The sequence below is a fragment of the Pteropus vampyrus genome, unplaced genomic scaffold, assembly GCF_000151845.1.
Source record: "Pteropus vampyrus isolate Shadow unplaced genomic scaffold, Pvam_2.0 Scaffold67, whole genome shotgun sequence".
NCBI lineage: Eukaryota > Metazoa > Chordata > Mammalia > Chiroptera > Pteropodidae > Pteropus > Pteropus vampyrus.
In genome coordinates, this window is record NW_011888848.1 from 541,898 (window position 1) to 562,907 (window position 21,010).

The window sequence follows — 21,010 nt, forward strand, 5'->3', positions numbered from 1 at the left end:
AAAAGTTTTAAGTGAACTCCAAAATATCCTTTATCCAGATTTATCAGCTGTTAATATTTTACCACATTTGCATGATCAGTTTCTTCTTTCCAAATATATATTGAAGTATAGGTTGCATACATCATAATACATCACAAAACTTTACTCCTCAGCATTATATGTGCATCATCTAAGAATATAAATATTGATCTTATTTTCTTACATAACCTCAGTATAGAAATTACATTGAAGAAATTTAACATTCTTATAATACTTTTACCTAGTCATCTTTATCCCAATTTTATCAATTATATCAATAATAATATCCTTTATACTTTTTCTCTCTTCAGAGAGTCCAGGAGCCAGTCAAAGATAATATTGTGTTTCAATATTATTTAGTCTTTAGTTTCCTTTTATCTCCATCTTTCTTTATCTTTAATGCCATGAATACTTTTAAAAAATACAAGCCAGTTATTTTCACGGATATTTCTCAATTTGAGTTTTTTATCTGTTGTTTTCTCATGACTAGATCCAGTTTCACTCATCCCAGCCATAATATTACATAAGTGGTATGTGCTCTTCTCAGGAAATCTCATATAAAGGCAGGTTGGATCTGTTGTCCCCTTATGTTAATTTTGTTTTCCCATTCAAAGGGTTCTTCTGTTTATCCACTGTCCAGTTACTAACTTTTCCTATTGCAATATTGAGCAATCTGTGGGGAGACATTTGGAGAACCATGTATCTTAATCTTCCTCAAAACTTCCCCCTAGATTTGCCATCCATTGGTGATACTTTCCCAAACCAGTCTTTACTATGATGATTACAAAATGGTGATTTTCCAACTCTTCTTCTCCCTCCTGATTTATCAATCAGCTTTCTGCTAGATGGAAGAGCTACTTCCAATCTATCTTTCTATCTATCTATCATCTATCTACCTATTTATCTACCTACTTGCCTATAACCTATCTATCAACTATATATTATCAGTAATAACTCATGAATTTCTATTTTATTCAGTGGGTTTAATTCGTCACTGTCTTTACTTATTTTTATGCTCAAATTGTCCCAGATTTAGCCAACAGAAGAATCTCCAAACTGGTTTCAAAAGGACTTTTGACATTATCCCATTACTTTTTTGAGCACTTCCTTATGGTCTGTCACAGCAAGATGTTTCCGGTTCAACTCAACATCCCTCACAGTCTCGAAATCAGCTATTTTACCAAGGAATCCTGGTTCCCTTTAGTGAGGCATGATATTTAGAAAGCAAGATTTGGGTGCTAGGTGTGCTCAGTATTGGAGTATAATTTCTTATAGCTGAATCAAAAAGTAGAGCTAAGAGGGGAAAAACATATGTAGATAGATAGATTAGATGATAGATGATGACAGATGATAAATGATTGATAGATAGATAGATAGATAGATAGATAGATAGATAGATAGATGATAGATAGATAGATAGATAGATAGATAGATAGATAGATAGATAGATAGATATAGACAGAGATAGATAGATGATAGATATGAAATAATCAGTTCATTCTTTCAATTTCAAATTACAATCTGTCCCACAGGGTTTTTTCTTGCCTTTTCCTATCTCATATTTGTATCTTTCTGCACAGTAAAAATCCTGGTTTTTAAGATTATAAACCCATTCACTCATTTATTTATGCCTACAATGCATAGGAAATACTTATAGAATTATTACATCTATAATACTCCAAAAAACAAATCTACGAAAAAAAAAAAAAGTTCAAGATTTGTGGTCTTTTTACCTGAGGTATATAGTAAAAGGATTGTTTTCCAAAGTTACTTGGGAGAAACCTCTACTTTTCATAAAATAGAATAGACATACATTTTTTTAATTCTTTCTATTCAATACCACTAAAAACTCTGGACTTTATACGTAAAACAAACATAAGAAAACACTGAAAGGTGGAGAGAGGACAGAACAGCCAGAGACCTCAAGACCCAAGGGACATCATGATGGTGAGTTCTTTGGCTTTTCTTTTTGTCTTCTGCATTCTACATTTGGAGTCGAAGAAGCTGGCAATCCAGAAATGCCAACAGGCATAGACAAAACAACAATAAAGGCTGCTCTCTCTAGCCAAAGGACTGGAAAAGGGCAGCCTAGCAAGACAGAAAACTTTTGGACAATAACCACTCTACTCCAATCAAATATCACAAGAAAAACTGGGATCCCACCCCCATCCTCTGCCAGCAAAGGCCAAGTGAGGGGCTTAGACTTTCACCCTTGCTGGGCTGTAGTGAGGCATCCTAGCCCCTTCCTAGTACAAGTGCATGTGAATGCACAATTATCTTGAAATAAAAATGTTAATGAAAAACAAAATTATTTGGATTATTTCTTCTATCCCCCTTCAATATGGAAAGGTTATGAAGTGGAAGAAAAAGTTTTTCGTTTGTTTTTGTTTGTATTTAGTTTAAGTTTTTATTTTCCCACATCTGAAGTTTTAATTTTAATTTTTGAGTATGTAGAACAATAATATGCTTCCAAAAAGAAAAACTATACAAAAAGATATACTCAGAGAAGTGTGCAGCCTCCTTTATTCCCTCTACCCAAATCACCTCCCACTGCCCCCTCGCCCACCCCCCCACCCCCCCACCCCCCGCCAACAGATCTCTCATAGGCAATCTATTTCATTACTTTCTGGTTTAAACTTCCTGTGTTTCTTTTGCAAGAATATGCGAATATATGTATGTATGTTTTATTATTTCCCTTTCTAAGTAGAAGGTGTGTAGCTCCAGAAAAAAAAAAAGAAAACATGTGTTGGTATTTCTATTGGTATAATATTAAGTTTATAAATTAACTGGGAGAGAACTTATATCTAGATGATGTTGAAACATCCTACTCAAGAATAAGGCATGTTTTTCTTTTTGTTCAAAGTTAATTTTATATCTTTCAGAAGTGATTTTTCCTCAGATAAATTTTAAATATTTCATATTTCATTTATTCTTAAATATTTTAGATTTTTTGCTATTATAAACAGGGTTTCCTTTTCCATAATATCTTCTACTGGTTATTATTTGTGTATACGAAGCTTTTTAATTTTGATTTTTATATACTGTCACCTTGTTTTTATCGTTTGAGTTGCTTTTAATCACTAATTCTTTAGGTTTTCTGGCATTACTATCATGTCATCTGCAAATAGAGATAGTTTTACCTCTTTTTTGTTGCAATTTTTATAGCTTTGTTTTCTCTTGCCTAAGTAAATTGGTTAGAGTTGGTTAGTGGTACCTCCAGTACTGTGAAATAACAGAAGAAATAGTAGGCATTCTTGCCTTGTTCCTGACTTTGATGGGTGTGTCTCTGTGTTTTCACATTAGGTAAAATGTTGTCTTTATGTATGTCCACAATTTATTCTTCCACTTATATACTCACTTTCATTTTAGTCTTTGTTCTACAATTAAATGTATTAAATGACCGATGTCAGTGCATGACACTAATTTCCCCCTCTTGCTTTTTTTCTCTCACTGCCATGACTTTGAAACCTTTCTCTAGCTCCTTCTCCCCTAGAAGGAATGCTTTTCTGAGGCTTCCATCTCTGGGTCCACTCACTTTCACTCCTCTTCCCTAGCTCAAGCCATGAACTGCCAAGTCTCAGACGTGAAGTCAGTATATTTGCATTTGTTTGCCTTTCGTTTTCTAGGTGTGATTTTGCCTTCGCGTCACACGTGCTCTCAGCTCTCTTCTCCTAGTCTCTTAAGCCTTCCTTCTCTTGCTTTCTATACCCACAGGCTCGCAGAACTGGCAGGACATTTCATTGAAGTCTGATGTTTATTTCTTAATTTTTTAAAAAATATATTTATAGTTCATGATATTGTCTGTCTCCTACTAATGCTAAAAATATGGGTCATGTATGGTTTTATTTGCATCGTGTTGTTAAACTAATAGTTTTTTAGGGGTTGAGGGTTAGGGAAGAATGCATGGAGATACTAGGATTCAGGCAGTCGCCATTATCCTCCAGACCTGCTGTCTTGCCTTTTAAGATGCTTTCTCTCAAAATTCTTCTGTACTCCTATCCTTCTTTCTTTGCTCCTGAAGATCATAGAAAGTATGACAATGAATTCAACATCAATTGAGATCCATGCAATTACTCCAAGAATTTAACTTCTTACTACTGTCATAATATTAAACACTTGGGAAATTCCATAAGACAAAAACAACTAGCACAGTTAATAAATGATGTATTAAAATAATGCAACAATAGGAAAATTGTTGCTTTTCTGTAAGGACTTAATTGTACTTAAAAATTATACCAAAATAATACATAAACATTGGAGTTTTTTTCCCCTGAAGGAATGAATTATCGATGTCATAACTTACATCAAAAAGAAGAAAAATTATGATGACTTTTTCATCTAACCACTTAGTTGAAATTCATTGCAAAAAAGAGGACAACACAAATATATTTATTGGGAGTACAGCCTAATTTTTTTGACTATTTGAACAAATCAAGAGTCAACTGTCTGTATACAAAATCAATTTTATTATAAATTAATAAACAAAAAGAGGCTATTTATCAATACAAATATTAGCATTCTCTTTCCACCAAAACCAATGAATATACTTATTAGTTTTCCTTTCTTTCTGATATAGTCCAAATGATTGACCCGAGGACTTTTAGTCTACCATGTCCCATAATGTCTCTCTGCATCATCCCTGACTCCTGGAATACCCATGAATGTCCTGTGTATTACTATTACAACACAGCTTACTTCACTATTTTCAACTGTGGTTGTTACCAAAAAAAGTTGTTTTTGTTTTTTAATGTGGATCCATTCGGCTTCTTTGTAATTCCAATATTGCTTTTACATTCATTGCATATAACAGCGTTTCTCAAAGTCTTTACATCACCTGCATCATTCTCCTGAGTTGAGTGTCAAAATGAAGTTTTTCAAGGCCCCATGCTGCTGAATTCGAATTTCTACCTGTAGAACCCAAGAGTCTCCATTTTAACAACCCAAACAGATGCTCTTAAGCACAGTGCTGGAGAGCGACAGTTGGTGCCATGTGCTGCACAAAGCCAGTCTGGTCTCCCCAAAGTCTGTGCTCCAGGTTCTTAACCCTTTTTTGCATGACCATGTTTCTAGATGCTAGGTGATCTTAGTGGCTTCCTATGGCTACTCCCTAGTTTATCAAGGTCCATATTTAAATTTACCATCCAAAATTAAACTTGCCCCTTTAGAAATGGTTTATTAACGCAGAGCATAGAGGGACTCTTATCTTCCTTGATCTAACTACTACTTATGTTAAAGTAACTTAATGTTAGCATATTTAGCAATTACATAACTGTTGATTCACAGCATGATTGTAATCAACTAAAGTCACAGATTTATTTTCCACTCGAACACCCACATTTATGCTAATCCAAATGCAAAAATTATATTTATCCCTGTTGGATTTAATATGCTATCTTATTTAGATAATTGTCAAAATTTGGTTTCTTTGCCTGTCATATAAGTGTCTATTGAGGGCTTTATATAGCATAAAATAGTCTCTGATAGAGAGCCACAGGTCTCTGTCTGTTACTCTATTCTATTATAATTGACCTGGGTGAAGATATGCAGAATACCTCTGGAGGAATAGGTGCCAAGACAGCCAAAGGCACAGAAATGTCAATTTTACCTAAAGAAATGAGATTGATTAGGGAGAAGATTAGTTTATATTTTTTAAGATTATGCTATAAAATAGAAATTCACAAGGTTTTTAATTAAGACAAAATAATTCAGAGAAATGTTCCTCTCCTGGTAGCCACTCAGGACAATTGCCTGGTTTCTCCAAATGTACATGTTTACTTTCCACTTCCATTAGGAATATTCCAGGGAAAAGTTTGAGAAGCACTGATATAAGATACCCTGTTTTCATGTCATCTGCAGAGCTGGGATCTCTATGTTCGTCCAGTTATTTATAAAAATGTTAAATAGAATAGGGCAAATGCACCCTACTAGACACTCTCCCATGTTATTTAAAGCCATTACTAGACATTCTTGAGAAGAGACAACCCATATTACTCTATCGAGTCAAGACAAATAACAATAGCTAGCTGTTACCTGATTTTCAAGCAGTCCTTTAATCTACCTGCATAGTAATTGCATAAAAAATAAACCATGTTAGTTTATCAAAGCTTCTCTTTAGTTGACATTTGTTAGCTGCTAATGACCATAACATTCATTTCTGCATGCTCAAAAACGAGCTTTTTAACAATCTGTTGTCAAATCTGCAAACATGAATCAAGTTGTCTATAATTTCCAAAATCTACTCTATTTCCCTCTTTAAAACTAAAGATAAAAGTTACCCATTTGTGATCTTACAGTATCTCTACTTGCCATGACTTTTCAAAGACTACTAAACGGTAGCTCTGAGATTATGGCTGAAAATTCTGTTACCATCTTGGTACCTAATCCATTGGCCTCATTTTAAATATCTTGGTGTTAGTTTACTAATCTCTCATCTATCTGGGGCTGAAAATTCCTATTTTTCATAGTTTCTTCTCTATATTCCGTTTAACAACCCGTCTAGAAAAGAGAAAACAGGATTCTGCTACTTCTCTAATGCTTTCTGTTATCATCTCTAAGTAGTGGATTTATTATTTCCTTGTTCTTTTTGACAAAAAAGAAAAAGAAAAAAAAACAACTTACAGTTCCTTCTGATCACTTTACCATTTTTTCCATCCTCAATTTATAAAGAGCCTTAATTCCTACATTTCTACGTTCATCTTTGGTTACTCTCCTTTCTTTTTATATACACATTTGAAATTTCAGATTACTAGCCAGTCATTCAACTTTCTTGAGCTGTCTCCCATTTTATTTGAATTATTTCACGATTATTCAACTCTAGTGTTGTTTTTTAAAATGGGGGTTAGTCTTAACCCCATTCTGAGAGTCAAGTCCATGTGGGTCAAAAAACTTTTTCTTTGAACTTCTTGTAAAAGCTTCCCAAAATTTATGATACTTGTCTGACTCTAAAACCCAGGGTTTGCTTTTCTGGCCATCACAAACTATTAGCGTGGAGTTCTCGACATCTTTTTTGTGTATCTAAGCACATGACTGATGACAGCCTCCCATGTGACACGCCATCATGTGTACCCTAAGTTTTACGAACCTCAAGTACATTTTGTCTGAAAGTAAAGCATTGTAATGATATTTAATTATATATATATCATATATATGATTGCTCTTCACCATGCTATGGTGAATTCATAAACAGGTTGCTGATTACGTAGAATTCCACGCTGTTTTTTATAAGAACGTAAGAGCAATGATATCATCATGATAACCTTGACTACACTCAAATGAATGTATTTTTAGAAAGTAGATGATTTACAATTCTACTTCTTTCACTATTAGGAACAAATTACTTGCAACTTGCCTCATGTACCAATACCAAATTGAAGATGACACAGGTGCTTTCGCCCCTCCATACCACCAACTAGCTCTTGCTTGTTGGTCAAAACTAAGTCCAGGCCTTACTTGATTTTAATTATGAAGGTAGTCAGTAATTAATCTCATCAGGATGCTCCAAGTCTCCTTTCATGACAACCTTCAGTAGTCTGTAACGTTCTCCCATAGTCATATATATTATTTCTAATGTGGTAGTATTTTGGCAGTCTCTTTATGTGAACCTTTTGAATATGGCAGTGAAATTTCATGATGCCTTTCGAATAAAGAAATGCAAATTTTTGCGATCTTTAAAATAAGTTGATCAAACATAACTTGAAGCTAAATACAAAATTGTCTACACAAGGTATTTTTCTAACAAACCCTAACAATGAGTATTGAATTAAAAATTGTTAGATCATTAGACAATGCACTCAGTGATTAAAGCACCAAGGACAAACGAGCTAGAAAGAAAGGAAAGGAAAGAGAAGGGAAGGAAGAGGGAGGGGAGGGGAGGGGAGGGGAGGGACAGGACAGATGGGAAGGGAAGGGAAAGGGAGGAAAAGAAAGGAAAGAAACAGAAATTATACAGAAAGGGGAAATTTGGGAGTTCCAAGCAGGCCATCCATCCATGCTGGTCTTCCTCTAATATGCAGGTTATGGCTAAACTAGAATTCTTTTTTTCTTTTTAATTAAGAGCCATTTGGAATGAACAATTTTTCATTCTCCAGCTGCTTGTATTTTAATTTCCACAATGTGTTACATTAAAGCCAATATGTTTCTTGCACAAATATAGTATTTGCTTAGAACTTGCTTCTCAGAATATTTAAGGACCCCGATATATACTCCAAAACTTTCTTTGTAAAGGGAATATAATCATTACTAAAGGTGATGAAAACTTCTTTAAAAAAACTCTAAATTTTATTTATGAAGCACCTTTCCTGTCTATTGATGTGACCCACTCTAGTTCAATTTCCTTGATGTTTTTAACCTAGAAAGTTTGATCAAACGAATCCACTGAAGTCGCCCTCCCAAAATCCAAACACATGCTTTATTGGATCTAAAAAAGATTTTCAAAGTTCTTTCCTTTATCCGGGTATATAATATGGCAAAATATAACACGGCAAAAGACAAACAGCTTAGTTGTGGTCTTTGACTACCTGAATATCTTCTGACAAAGCAGAAGGGGAAAAGAGGGAAGGAGAAGAGAGAGATGGAGGAAAAAAGAGTAAATATCAAAATATTAAAGAAATTATTTTAAAATGAGCACTTAAAAAGAAAACCCATACAGTCTGGTAGCAAATGTTACTATTTTTTGAAACGGCCTTACTATTTGTCATGATCCTCATTTTAAACTTATTTTTGCTAATACCTATATTTCTAAGGACAAGGGGAAATTTTTTTTACCTGCAACATGGATACAACTGTACAGTACTTTAATACATAATGGTACCAAGAGCAGGAGCCCTCACTCTCCATCCGATTCTATTTAACCTTAGTGAACATGAAATCAATGAAGGTTAAATCAGGCCTCTGTATCATTCCACTCTCACCCACTAGGCAGTGGCAGCAAATGTCCACAGCAAATGCCATAAAGCACTTTGAACATGAATGAACATCAAGGCTTAGCTGACTATACTAACCTTTCTTCACTGCCCAAAAAACTATCTTTTAAAAATTCAGACTTCACTTTTTTTCACCTGAATTTATTTTTTAAGAACTAACACATCACCCTAAAAACATTACCCTAAAGTATTTCTAACTTATTAAGTGCTAGTCTAAAAGTTATTTATAGGTACATCTTCCACCCAACAAAAATCAAGATTGTCTTTTCAGTTCAGAAGTTTGATGGTAGTTTTTAAAACCCAGTTAAAAGCACTCCATTTGTGATTTTCATGGAGGATGTACAAATCTGTCTGAAAGTCATTCCGAAAGTCAACTATACTCTCAGACCTTTAATTTTGTGGAAGAAATTTTGTGGGTTCACATGTGTCTAAGCTATAAAACCTTAGCAATAATAGTCTGATCTATAACCTTCACTTTTAAAAGTCATGTGAGATTCCACACTTGACCTAGAACAAAGCAGCAATTTTTCCGAATCGTCTCTGTGCCTTCGTGTCCAAAGTTCTCCTATACTTTGGGACCTGGGGGACAGGGTCTCAAATTGGATATAAGTTTCCTTTGCCAAATCATCTTCCCAGAAGGGTTCTGACTTACACTGCAGTTTGCAAACTTTGTACAACAGGAAAAAAATCAATGGCAAGACAACAACACAGGCAGTACCGCTCACCACAATAAGGAAGAACTCTTGAGAATCACCTTCTTCTTCAACTCTGTCAGTAGAAAAGGTGACACATTGGTCTTTCTGAGGAGGCACTCCTTTGGGACAGATACATGCTATGTATTGCTTATCAGGCTCCAAGCCATCTATGGTTACTTGGTTCTTGCTGGAGTCTGCATTCAGCAGCAGCAGATCCTTCTCATCATACTTGGAATATAACACGGTCACCTCAGAGCTATGTGTGGTGTTGATGATGTTCCACATCAGAGTCACACTGTCTTTGGTCTTGCTGACTGCCCTGAGATTTTCTATTGTGGCGTTCCCCTCCACAGGCGTTGCTCGATCTAACAATGCCATCTCTTCTTTCTTACTTGCACTAGCTGAGGGAAGCTTACTTCCTCCCATCTCCACCTTTAAATTTCTTTTCCCGTCAGGGTGGAACAGGAATGACTTCCGGCTGGCCATGTTGGTGCTTGTTGAAATTCTAGTGCTTAGAGTTATAGCTGAAGAAGCAATGGAAGAGAAGAAAGGAGATAAGGAGAAGGAAGCAGCAGAGGGAGGAGATGAAGTAGGAGTAGAAAGGAAAGTGGAAGAAGCAGAGGAGAAAGAAGAAGAGGAAGAAAGCCAGGGAGATGGCAATGAACCAGGTATGGATGTAGATCTTCTAGCTCCTGACTGGGCCTCTCGCTCAGAGTGATCTCTAGTTCTTCTTTCAGAAGTGTCTGATGATATAGTGGTGGTGACAACACCAACCACTGTCACAGTAACCACAGCTTCTGACATCCCAGCCAAATTTTTGGCTTTACACTTGTAATCTCCGGCATCTTTGTAAGAAATGCCTGTCAAGCTTATTATGGACCATCTGACTCCTTCCCTTGGAGATTCTTGAATTACTGGAAGAAAAAATATACATATAATTCTGTGAGGAAAAAAAAAGAAAGGAAAAAAGCAACATGCCAACTGAAAAAGAAGCAACTATTTGGTTCTTCATGCATCCTTTTCCCATGAGCCATCAGTTATAACTTTTAAAATAAGGGGATAAGACAAAGTAATCTCAAAGATCATTTCCAATTTTAACTTACTGTGGTTCCATAAAATGTTTATCACAAGTATTTTCCCAAATATTTTTTCATTGTAATAAAATACTATCTATCTGCAGAGGGCACAGCAGATCATTTTCTGGCATGGAAAGGTCATAATTTGTATTCTCAATTTTTTGTTTTATGTTTAATTTAGATTAACTAAGAAATTATCTAGTGGATTCTTTTATTTGCAAAATAATATATAGTTTTTGCGAAATTGGAATTTTACTTTCCTAAACACTAAAATCTAAAATATTTACATTCTGTGTTGATTTTTGAAGCTTTATGAAGAATAACAATGCCCTTAGCAGTATGCCTTTAGCAGTAGCCCCAGATTTAACTCACAATCTCAGAGTATGGACAATTTACGATCTATTTGTAGGAATATTGGGCCTTGACTTTTTTTTTTTATTCCATCAGTTTTCATGATTTCAACCTCAATTTAATGTAATTTTAAGTTAAATTAATCATCGGAATGGTTTAATCATCAGAATATCACTATTGAAACTAAGGCCAAAACATCAGATTGGTCTTAGGATCTGAAAAGTCTATGTGACCAATATTTCCAAAAATTGTACTCTTTGCTTCATAATAAGGTTTGCATGTAATTTATTACTTAAATAATCATTCAAAAATAAGAAACTTGTATGAAAACCCATTTTTAGAACATTATAACGGTTATACATTTTAAAGCAAGCCATATCCAAGATGACACAGAAAGACAAAAGCCTTATCTGTAATCACCCATGCACTGGATCATGTTGCTTTCTATTAAGAAAAATATCAGATTCTCTATTTTCTATTTAGTTAGTCAGATAAACTGAGGATAATATTAACCGATGAAATGAATTCCTTTCAAATTCCTTTCACCCAACAATCTTGGCATATTTTATTAGAATTAACCAACTAATTGCAAATCTCCCAAAACATGAGGTTAAATTCAGACCTTTGAAAACTCCTTGTTTCAACATAGGCCTGAATTAAGAAAATACCTGTATAATTAACTGGCGAACTGTCAGGTCTGGTCCATGTGAGCCGTGGGGTGGGGTAGCCAGTGGCATCACACCGCAGCAGGACATTACTGCCCAGAGCAGATGTGATCTGGGTGGCCGAGGTCATCACCGATGGTTTCAGACACTGATCCAACTCAGCCCGCTGAAACGAAATCCCTGTCAGGCGCTCGGGCTCACTACAGACCATCAGTGGGTCAAGAAGCACTATGGCAGGGTTGGCAACTTTTGATATCTCAATCATTTTGGAAATGTGACAGTCACAGAACCAAGAGTTGTCCTGCAGACCTAAACCAGAGAGAGGAAAAGGCCGATAAAGGTTATTCTGACAGCTTCATTTTACATCACAGACTCTTGGGGAAGCAGGTGTCTACAGTCTCCCTTGAAACAGAATTGCTCTGAGGGAGGAACTGAAGTCATCTTTCTGTCAGTTTTGCCCTATAATCCAGCCACCTGAATGAACATATCCTGTCAGCTCAGATCATTAATGATCATAGCTAACAGTCATTAAGCATTTACTCTGTGTTACGCTTTGCTCTAAGCACTTACCCATATTATCTCATTTAATCTCAACAATCCTATGAGGGGGGGTAGTATTATTATCCCCATTTTAAAGATGAAGAAGCTGAGACATAGAAAAACCAAATAATTTGACCACATAGATAATTAATGTCTGAACCAAGATTTGAAACCAAGTACCACAAAATGCCATAAATATAGTGATAAAGGTATTTCTAGGGTGCTATGAAAGCACTAGTATTCTTAATGGCATAAATGTTCTAGCTAAGGCTATTTCCACATAGAGTGTTGAGCTGCTGCCTACCGTCTTCTTGCTGCTCATAGTAAAATGTAAAGGAGAAACAACAGCTAAAGGAAGAACTGTTAAATATAAAAGAGCCAAAACTTGCTGGGTTCAATAGTAAAATTGTTTCTTACTCCCAGCCTCTCCAAAATTTTCAAATTAAGAAAGGGCTTCAGAGTGAAAAGCAAATCCAGTGTGGGTGAGTCTATAAAAGCATTTGCTAAGATCTCAGAAGGATCTAAGATGGTGCTTCAGAGGCTTTAGTCAGACAAGTCTGTCTGAGGATCTTAAGGGTAATGTAGCATAGCAGCCTCCCATAAAGCCCAAAGTTGAAAAGATTTATCTCAGAAAGGTTTGTGGCTTTTTACTAATGGAGTGAATTATACAATTCTTAAGGAGAAAAGACAGAACTGCAATTTTAAAAAGTTCTAACCATAGCAGAAGATTTAATAGCACTTTTTATTATAATAGCACTTCATGACTGGTTGATATTTTTCTGCCAGTACTGGTAAAAATTTACTGTTTTTTTTTTTAAATCTTCCATCTTAAAAATTTTTTTTCTTCCATAGGTAGATTACCTTGAACTTCTTCCTCTTACATTTACTACTGTCAATCTATGACAATTCTCTAATATTGATTTGAATTCTATCCAACCTGCCAGCAAACATCAAATTCATTCTGTCATGTAATAATTAATATGTGTAGAATATTTTATTTATACCTTTAAGACACTGGTTACGCCTGATTTTCTCTTTATAAAATAATAACAATACATTATTGGTTGCTTCCTATGTTGCAAATTCCACATTTGTCAAGGCTTATAAAGGGTCTGAGTTTTACCCTACTTTAGGGTGACCGACTCATCTTATTTTGCCAATTTTATAAATGTTGGTCAGAGATGAAGGATAGTTTATTACTCATGGCCCTGGAAAAAGACCTTACCTTTATTACACTGGGCCTATCCTTCACTCTGGAGGGAGACAAGCCTCTACTTTCCAAAGCAGCTCTCTACACAAACATCCTTGAAAAGACAGTTCAGAACGAAAAGCAGTCAGTGCCCACCTCTGTTTGCAAGGCATGTGGAGATGTGCAAGACCATGGAAAATTGTCTTCCAACATTGCTAAGCATGCTAAACAATTTGTCAGCCTTAGTCCCAATGAGGTGGATAATATTAACATCATCCTCATTTTAAAGAGGAGAAAATCAATGCTGAGAGAGGTTAAGGGATCTACTCAAGTCACACGACTGGATGCAGTCAGAATTTGAACCGCATTTGATCTTAAAGTTCTCATTCTCCACCACCATGTGTATGTCTTACACTGACCTCAGGAAGCTAGTCTGATTCTTCCAATTTCACACCAGAGGACACTAAAACACAAAGAGATTACTGTCTTGACTTCGTAAGTAGTCCTAAATCCCAGATGTTTTAGCCTCCTAATCTAATACTTCTTCTACCATAACTCATTTGTTCATCACCTAAAAATATCTAGAGCCCTGAGTGGTAGTTAGAAGTGCTTTTATCTACAAATAACAAATGTCAAAGCAGTGAAGTCTGGAGCACAATGTTTATCCGGGGAAAGATCCAAGAGTTATAACATTAATAGTTTCATTCATGCTTTGAAACAGTTATAAAAATGTATTAACGATGAGACAAAATTAATCCAACTGGCTATATCTAAAAGTTATGTGAACCAGGAAAATATTTTTAAATCTCTCAAAAATATAATGTGTTTTTATTCCAGCTTTGAAACATCTAAGGTCAAAGGTACAACTCTTAACAGTGATCTAAATGCTGAACATATTCATCACATGTTTTTTCCTCTGGGGACAAAGGTACAAGAACTCTCCGAAGTTAAAGTGTTACTTGTACTGCATTCCTTCAAGGTAACATACCAACCATGCTCATGGTAATTTGCATTAATCAATTTATTTTATATGACTATTCTTGGCGAGGGGCAAATGAACTTTGCCTTATCCCTTTTCTAAAAGGGTAATGTTTTCCATGTATCAAAGTAGTTGGATTAAATGGCCTAATTTTTTTGTGAAATGCAGCAATAAATTCCTGTTCAAAAATTATTCTGCAAACCATAAGCTTTTGAAGGCAAAACCATGCCTTAGTCAGCTTTGTGGAGACAGTGGTGTTTACCAATTCAACTGGGAAAAGAAAGTCTTTCAACAAATGGTGCTGGAACACTGGCCATCTGCTTGGAAAAAAATAAACCTCTACCCCTACTGCACACTATACTCAAAACTTATTTTGAAATGGATCACAGTCATAAGCATAAAAACTAAGAATGTAAAGCTTAAAAGTTAAAACTATAAAGAAAGTAGAATATCTTGGTGACTTGTAGGTAGGCAAATATTTCTTAGATGGGACACAGAAAACACTAAATACAAAAGTAAAACACTGATAAATCAGATGTCTTTAAACCTTTCTTACCAGACACCATGAAGAAAATGAATAGACAAGCTACAAACCTGGAGAAAATATTCATAATGCATATTACTGACAAAAGACTTATATTCAATAATAAAAAGAAAACAACCTTAAAAAATTAGGAAAAAAAAGGAATATACCAGTGGCCAGTTAGCAAATGAAAATATGGTCAACATCATTACAGCTGTTCATCAACTTACAATGCTCTCGTGCCCCCAATAAACCCAATACACCCATGGTAAGTTGAAAATATTATTAATCAAAAATGCATTTAATACAATAACTTACCAAACATCAAGCTTAGCTTAGCCTACCTTAAACATGCTCAGAACATTTACATTAGCCTATAGTTGGGCAATTATCTTAAGTTTCATCTCAAGGGTAATTGCCTTCCTCTTCCAGAAGCAGAGGAGACACAAATGGGCATTTTGAAGACATGATGGGATGAGAAAGCACGAAACACAATAGTATTCAAAGAACAATGGCATTACAGTACCCTCGTGACAGCGTGGCTGACCGAGAGCTGCAGCTTGCTGCCGCTGCCCAGCTTTGCAAGAGTATCATACTGCATATTTCTAGCCTGGGAAAGGATCAAAATTAAAATTTGAAGTACCGTTTCTACTGAATTATTATTGCTTTTGCATCATGGTAAAGTTGAAAAATCGTAAGTTGAATCTTCATAAGTTGGACAATCACAAGTCGCTGATAGTCTGAAGTCATCAGAGAAATGCAAATTAAAATCACAATGTGGTACTGCTCCCTGACCCATACACCCTCTAGAATGGCTAAAATGGAAAAGACACTTGTATTGGTGAGGATATGGAGCACGTAGACCGTTAGGCAGTGCTAGTAAGCATGTGAAACAGCATGACCTCTTTGAAAACTAGTAGTTTCTTATAAAGTTATATATGTAGTTATCCTATGACCCAGCAATTTCAATCCTAAGATGTTATCCAAGAGAAATAAAAATATATGCTTCAAAAAGCTTTGTACAAGAAGGTTAACAGCAGCTTAATTCAAAAGAGCTAAAAACTGGAAACAGCTCATGTGTATAACAACAGGAGAAGTGCACAACTGGTACATTCACAAAACTGAATACAAATCAGCGGTGAGAACATACAATGACTTGGGTGAATCTCAAAGATATAATGTTGAGTAAAAGAAGCCAGGCATGAGAGTGCCTCTTATATGATTCCATTTATATAAAATTCTAGGGCAGACAAAATTAACCTATGGAGATAGAAATAAAAATAATGGTTGCTTGGGAAGGGAGGAGATTAACTGAGATGGGGCACAGGGCAACTTTCCAGGGTGTTAAAGTTATTGTGTCTTGATGAGGGTGTGGGTTTTGTGGGGGTACGCATTTATCATCATTTACCAAATTATACACTTAAGATCCATCATATACAAATTATTCAATATAAAAAAAAGTTTAAAGAATAAAAGAATAATATCTCTAGAGTTGGACTATGAATCTGAAGCTTGACCCTGCCTCTTTACCTGCTATAAAAAAGAGGATAGTGGTGATTACAGGCCAACTGCATGGGGTTTGCCAGAAGGCTGAGATACCACCAGGAGTCCTCAGAAGGCCACTTGACAAGGAGTAAGCCTTAGCTATGGGTAACTTGTCTCCTCCGTGCCTAGAAAAGGACAGGCATACCCACTGGGATTGAGGAGTGTTTGTTGAATTAAATTAATGTCATTTTCAAAATTGTAGGGGAGTACTTGGGCCACCTTCTTTGGAATAGGAGACTAGCCCATCTTTACAACTGAGCAATTTGGGTACCAGAAAAATGTACCCACAAAAGCATTTTATGACTTCTCCAACTGCAGGCTTTTTTCTCCAAGATAAACAGTGTTAGGCCTTATAGAGTCTGCCTGTGTAAACATTTGCTTTTTCTTGAGAAAAAGGTCATGGAAATTTACCTGTATTGCAAATCAAAAAGCTAATCTAGTTTCATAAATAATTTAAACGTATACTTGCAGGACACTAGTTTATGTTTTTATAGATACACTAAAAGAGAATTTTATGAAATTGATATTTTTACTCATGTAGAGGAGAGAAGGAGTAATGGAAAGGCCGCTCCCTAAATTTTTAAGAAATGAATAATGCATATGTGAGGAAAATAAGTCTGGTATTATTATACGCCTAACCCCTGGAATTACAAAGGAGTGGGGAAGAGCATGGGTTCTGGGGCCAAACAGCCTGTCCTCATACCCCAGCTCTATCACTGTGTAGTGAGTGAATATAGGCAAGTGGCTTAACTAGTGCCTCATTTCTTCATCTATAAAATGGGAATGAAATGGTACTTCCCACAGGGTTAACATGAAACTGGAAGATGATATGTCTATTATAAGAATTAGGCTTGGCCCTGAGTAAGCACTGCATCAATATGAGCCATTACTATTATTATTACAAATAGAACCTTCATCTGCTAACAATAATAAACATGAGATAATAAAAATTAAATAAAAGCAAAATATATCCCACTGTCACAGTACAAGAGTAAACTCTACAGGGCACCTGGAAAGATATAATTGCTACAGTTAAACACTGCGTTCTAGAAAATCTAGAACTAGTTCTTATCACAATATTTTAATGGACAAAGTTGAAGACTTAAATATGATTAAAGTAACAAAAATAACAAAGTAGAAAAGTCTTTCCTCATAATACACTCCTATCTCGGTCGCAGCTGCTATGGGTTATTGTTGATCTAAAATCATAATCTCAGAGGCTGTCCACCTCACCTTCTAAAGAACTGTCACCTAAAATGTCTCATTATATTCTCATTACAATTCTATGAGTAAGATGGAGTCAGTCCTCCCATCTCCATTTTCTAGATGAGAAAACCGAGTTTTCTGTGTGTGACTCACACACATGTAGAGTCCTCTTTGAGGACTCAGCAGATCTGGCTTTGTCAAAACCAGATGCCACCCATGGCTGGACATGTTTCAAAATACCTTTTGTTATTCGTTATCATGATATGATCATTATTTTTAAAGTAATGCATGATCATTGTAGAACATTTGAAAAATATAAAACATTAAAAAGATGTCCCACCATCCAAAGAAGACAGTTAACCAGCTAGTATATATTTTCAGTCTTTTTCTTTATATATTCTAAAGTAGTTATGATTGTGCTTTATGTTCAATTATGTCCTGCTTTCTAAATTTAATATTATACTGAAAGTATTTTCATATTACTGCCTTTAAAGAATCTGCTTTAAAAGAATCCAAACTCTAAAACATAGATAAAGTTGTTTATCTCCATGGACAATAAAATTTCATAACCCTTTCTCATTTGATCCCTAAGTTCTCATCTAGATTTAACTGACAAGTGAAAAATATTGATGTCTTATATATTTCTTCTTCATTGCAACATCGGTAACTAATCATTAGAGAGTTATTAATAGCAATTTATTAATTCGATTTTATTTTCTGCTTTACATCTCCACTAGCTAATCTATTAGAACCAAGAATTGCTTTCAGGGAAACTTAGAAAAATATGTAGAGAAATAGGCTCTCGCTGTTTAAGACAATTTGTAGCTATTAAACTTACTCATAAGGAGTACAAATTAGTGGCTAAAATAAATAAATGTTACAGTGTAGGTTTACATGCTGCCTATCGCAATGTACGTAATATAGATTCCACAACTGTTGTTAAATTAATGTCTTTTTCTCTAACTCATCCTATAATACTTCTTTTATTCTCTAATAAAAATGTTCGAAGGACTAGACAGCAGTGAGCAAAATGTGAAATGTCGATATAAGAAAGGCTTATGTGATTTTTTGTCTCCCTTATTCTTCTCACTCACACTTTTAGTCTTATAAGCACCAAGATGCAATTACATTTCAATGAAAGCAATGCTAAAACCATTTAAGTGCTGTCACAGCATTTTTTGTGAAAAAATCTTAAATTTATCTTTTCTTGACAGTTTATTTCAGCGACTATTTGAGCATGTGATGTGGTCAGTAGGGATTCCTGGCAAATTTAGCATCTAGTTGCTTCTCACTCCAAAAGTCTTATAAATCACTTCAGTAGCCGAGCACTCAGTTCTTCCATCCTCCTTAGAGGGCTACAACCTCTTCTGCAGCCCTGATGGACACAACTTATGAACTGACAACACAGCCTTACTGGGCGAACAAAATGTTAGAAAGCAAACTGACTGATCAAAGCCTCAGGCTTGTGTCACACACATAAGTATGAAAGGCCTCCCTGCCCACAGATGCCCCTGAGAAGGGTCTCAGAGTTCACCGATTTCAATCAGGCAACCACATGTCCTGGGCATTCACCATGTGCAGAGCACTGTGCAAAGCACCATAGGAAAATACAAAAAAAAAGAAAAGAGAGACTTACTGCAAGGAGTTTACATTTTAAGAACCCAAGACAAAAACCCATAGAACCTAAACAAAGTCAAGATCAAAACATACAAAACTAATCAATCACAGCTAAACTAAGAGACCAAAATCCATGAGGAGACCTATTTGGGGCCAGTAAAATAACTGATATCTTCATTATTTTTTCTTAAGAAAATCTGGCAGCTACTCTCCCTAACTAATGAAACCACTGCTGCCTCATAAAGATGGTGATGTCCCTCTCACTGTTAAAGAGTCTGATGAAGGGTTTAAAAGACACCAGAGCAGAAGGCTGTCCGGCAGAGTGCAGAGCACTGGTACGCTTGGAAGAATCAGGGCAGGCAGGTAGATCTTGTCACTTAGCAGCATGAGCCTCTCGGTTTATGAGGCCAACTCCTCTCTCTCTACAGCGCATACACACACACACACACACACACACACACACACACACACACACACACACACATACAGATTACACCATACACAGGGTAGATGGGTAAAGTCACGTAACTCAAGTACTAAAATACCGTTAGATCAAAAGAGCAAGTATGTAGTAAGAAACCAAATTCAATAAATACAAAATGGCTGGACAACTGAACGTATGCTCAACAAATTACCTGGATCTGAAAAGCACAGAGGCTTGTGAGCTTACCAAGAACAATCCTTCGTGGCGGAAGGTCCAGGCTTCTGAATGATGTTGTAAGTACGTGGGACCAGCTGTCCAGGAAATCAGGCGGCAGTGTGGTTAGTCTGTTGCTTGATAAATCCAAGTAGGCGAGGTTCTTCAGGTACCTGACTGCCTCGTTTGGCACTCTGGTTATTCTGTTATTGTGCAAATCCAGGGTCCTCAGGTGGGGCATGTCGAGCAGAGATGCCCAAGGGAAAGCAGCCAGAGAATTCCCATCCAAGCGTAACTCATGCAGCTGCCTTAGGTTGTAAAAGCTGCTGGCCTCAAGGCTGGCCACGGAATTGTAAGACACCCAGAGGCAGCGGAGCTCCACCAGGTAGTAGAAGGCCTCGGCGGGGATTCTGCGGATGACTGTCTTCTCTATGCGAAGCTTCACAGTGTCCACGGGAAAGTTCGTGGGGACCTCATTCATATCCAAGTCATTACATAGTACCGACCTAGTGTCACAACGAGAGCAGTGGAAGGAAACCTGCTTTTTGAGACTCATTTGAAAAAAACAATACTTATTTGAAACATACTTCAGTTTTTCATTCCCTACTGGTTTTCACATTAATCTCTCTCCAGCCTAGCTGACCTATTCATTAATAATTTGTCATCATCATCTTCTTCTGGGTGGAACCATGTGAGATGGCCTTTTTTATAGGTTAAAAATGATCAAATATAAGCAATTTCATGTGGTTCAACCTAAAGATGATGGAGCTCTTTTTGTGTCAGGCTTGTGCGACACACATCACATCCATCACCCTATCTAATTGTCAAAACAGCCCTGTGAGGTAGATGTTGGGTAATAGGTAAAGGCACCAGCTCTGGAGTCAGGCTGGTCTGGGCTCCAATCTAAGCTCTGCCACTTCCTTTGTGGCCATGGAAAGCCACTTCACCAATCCCTCAACTTCATTTTCCCATAGTTAACAGAAATAGATGTAAAGTTTTATACCTTCTGACACATAACAGGCACTCAATGGGTGCTTGCCTTTTTTTT

At 36.1% G+C, this 21,010-nt stretch overlaps 1 protein-coding gene across 1 annotated transcript in view; it reads right to left on the reverse strand.

Moving 5' to 3' along the window:
• Positions 1 to 9,382: 9,382 nt before the first annotated feature.
• The window catches only part of LRIT3 (leucine rich repeat, Ig-like and transmembrane domains 3), a 14,049-nt gene continuing 2,421 nt past the window's right edge, over positions 9,383 to 21,010 (reverse strand). Inside the window, exons 2-4 of the mRNA XM_011361437.1 lie at positions 19,996 to 20,468; positions 11,730 to 12,035; positions 9,383 to 10,548 (exon numbers count right to left, since the gene is read on the reverse strand). Of these exons, the coding sequence (XP_011359739.1) occupies positions 9,383 to 10,548; positions 11,730 to 12,035; positions 19,996 to 20,468 (1,945 nt within the window). The remainder of the gene's footprint in view (positions 10,549 to 11,729; positions 12,036 to 19,995; positions 20,469 to 21,010) is intronic.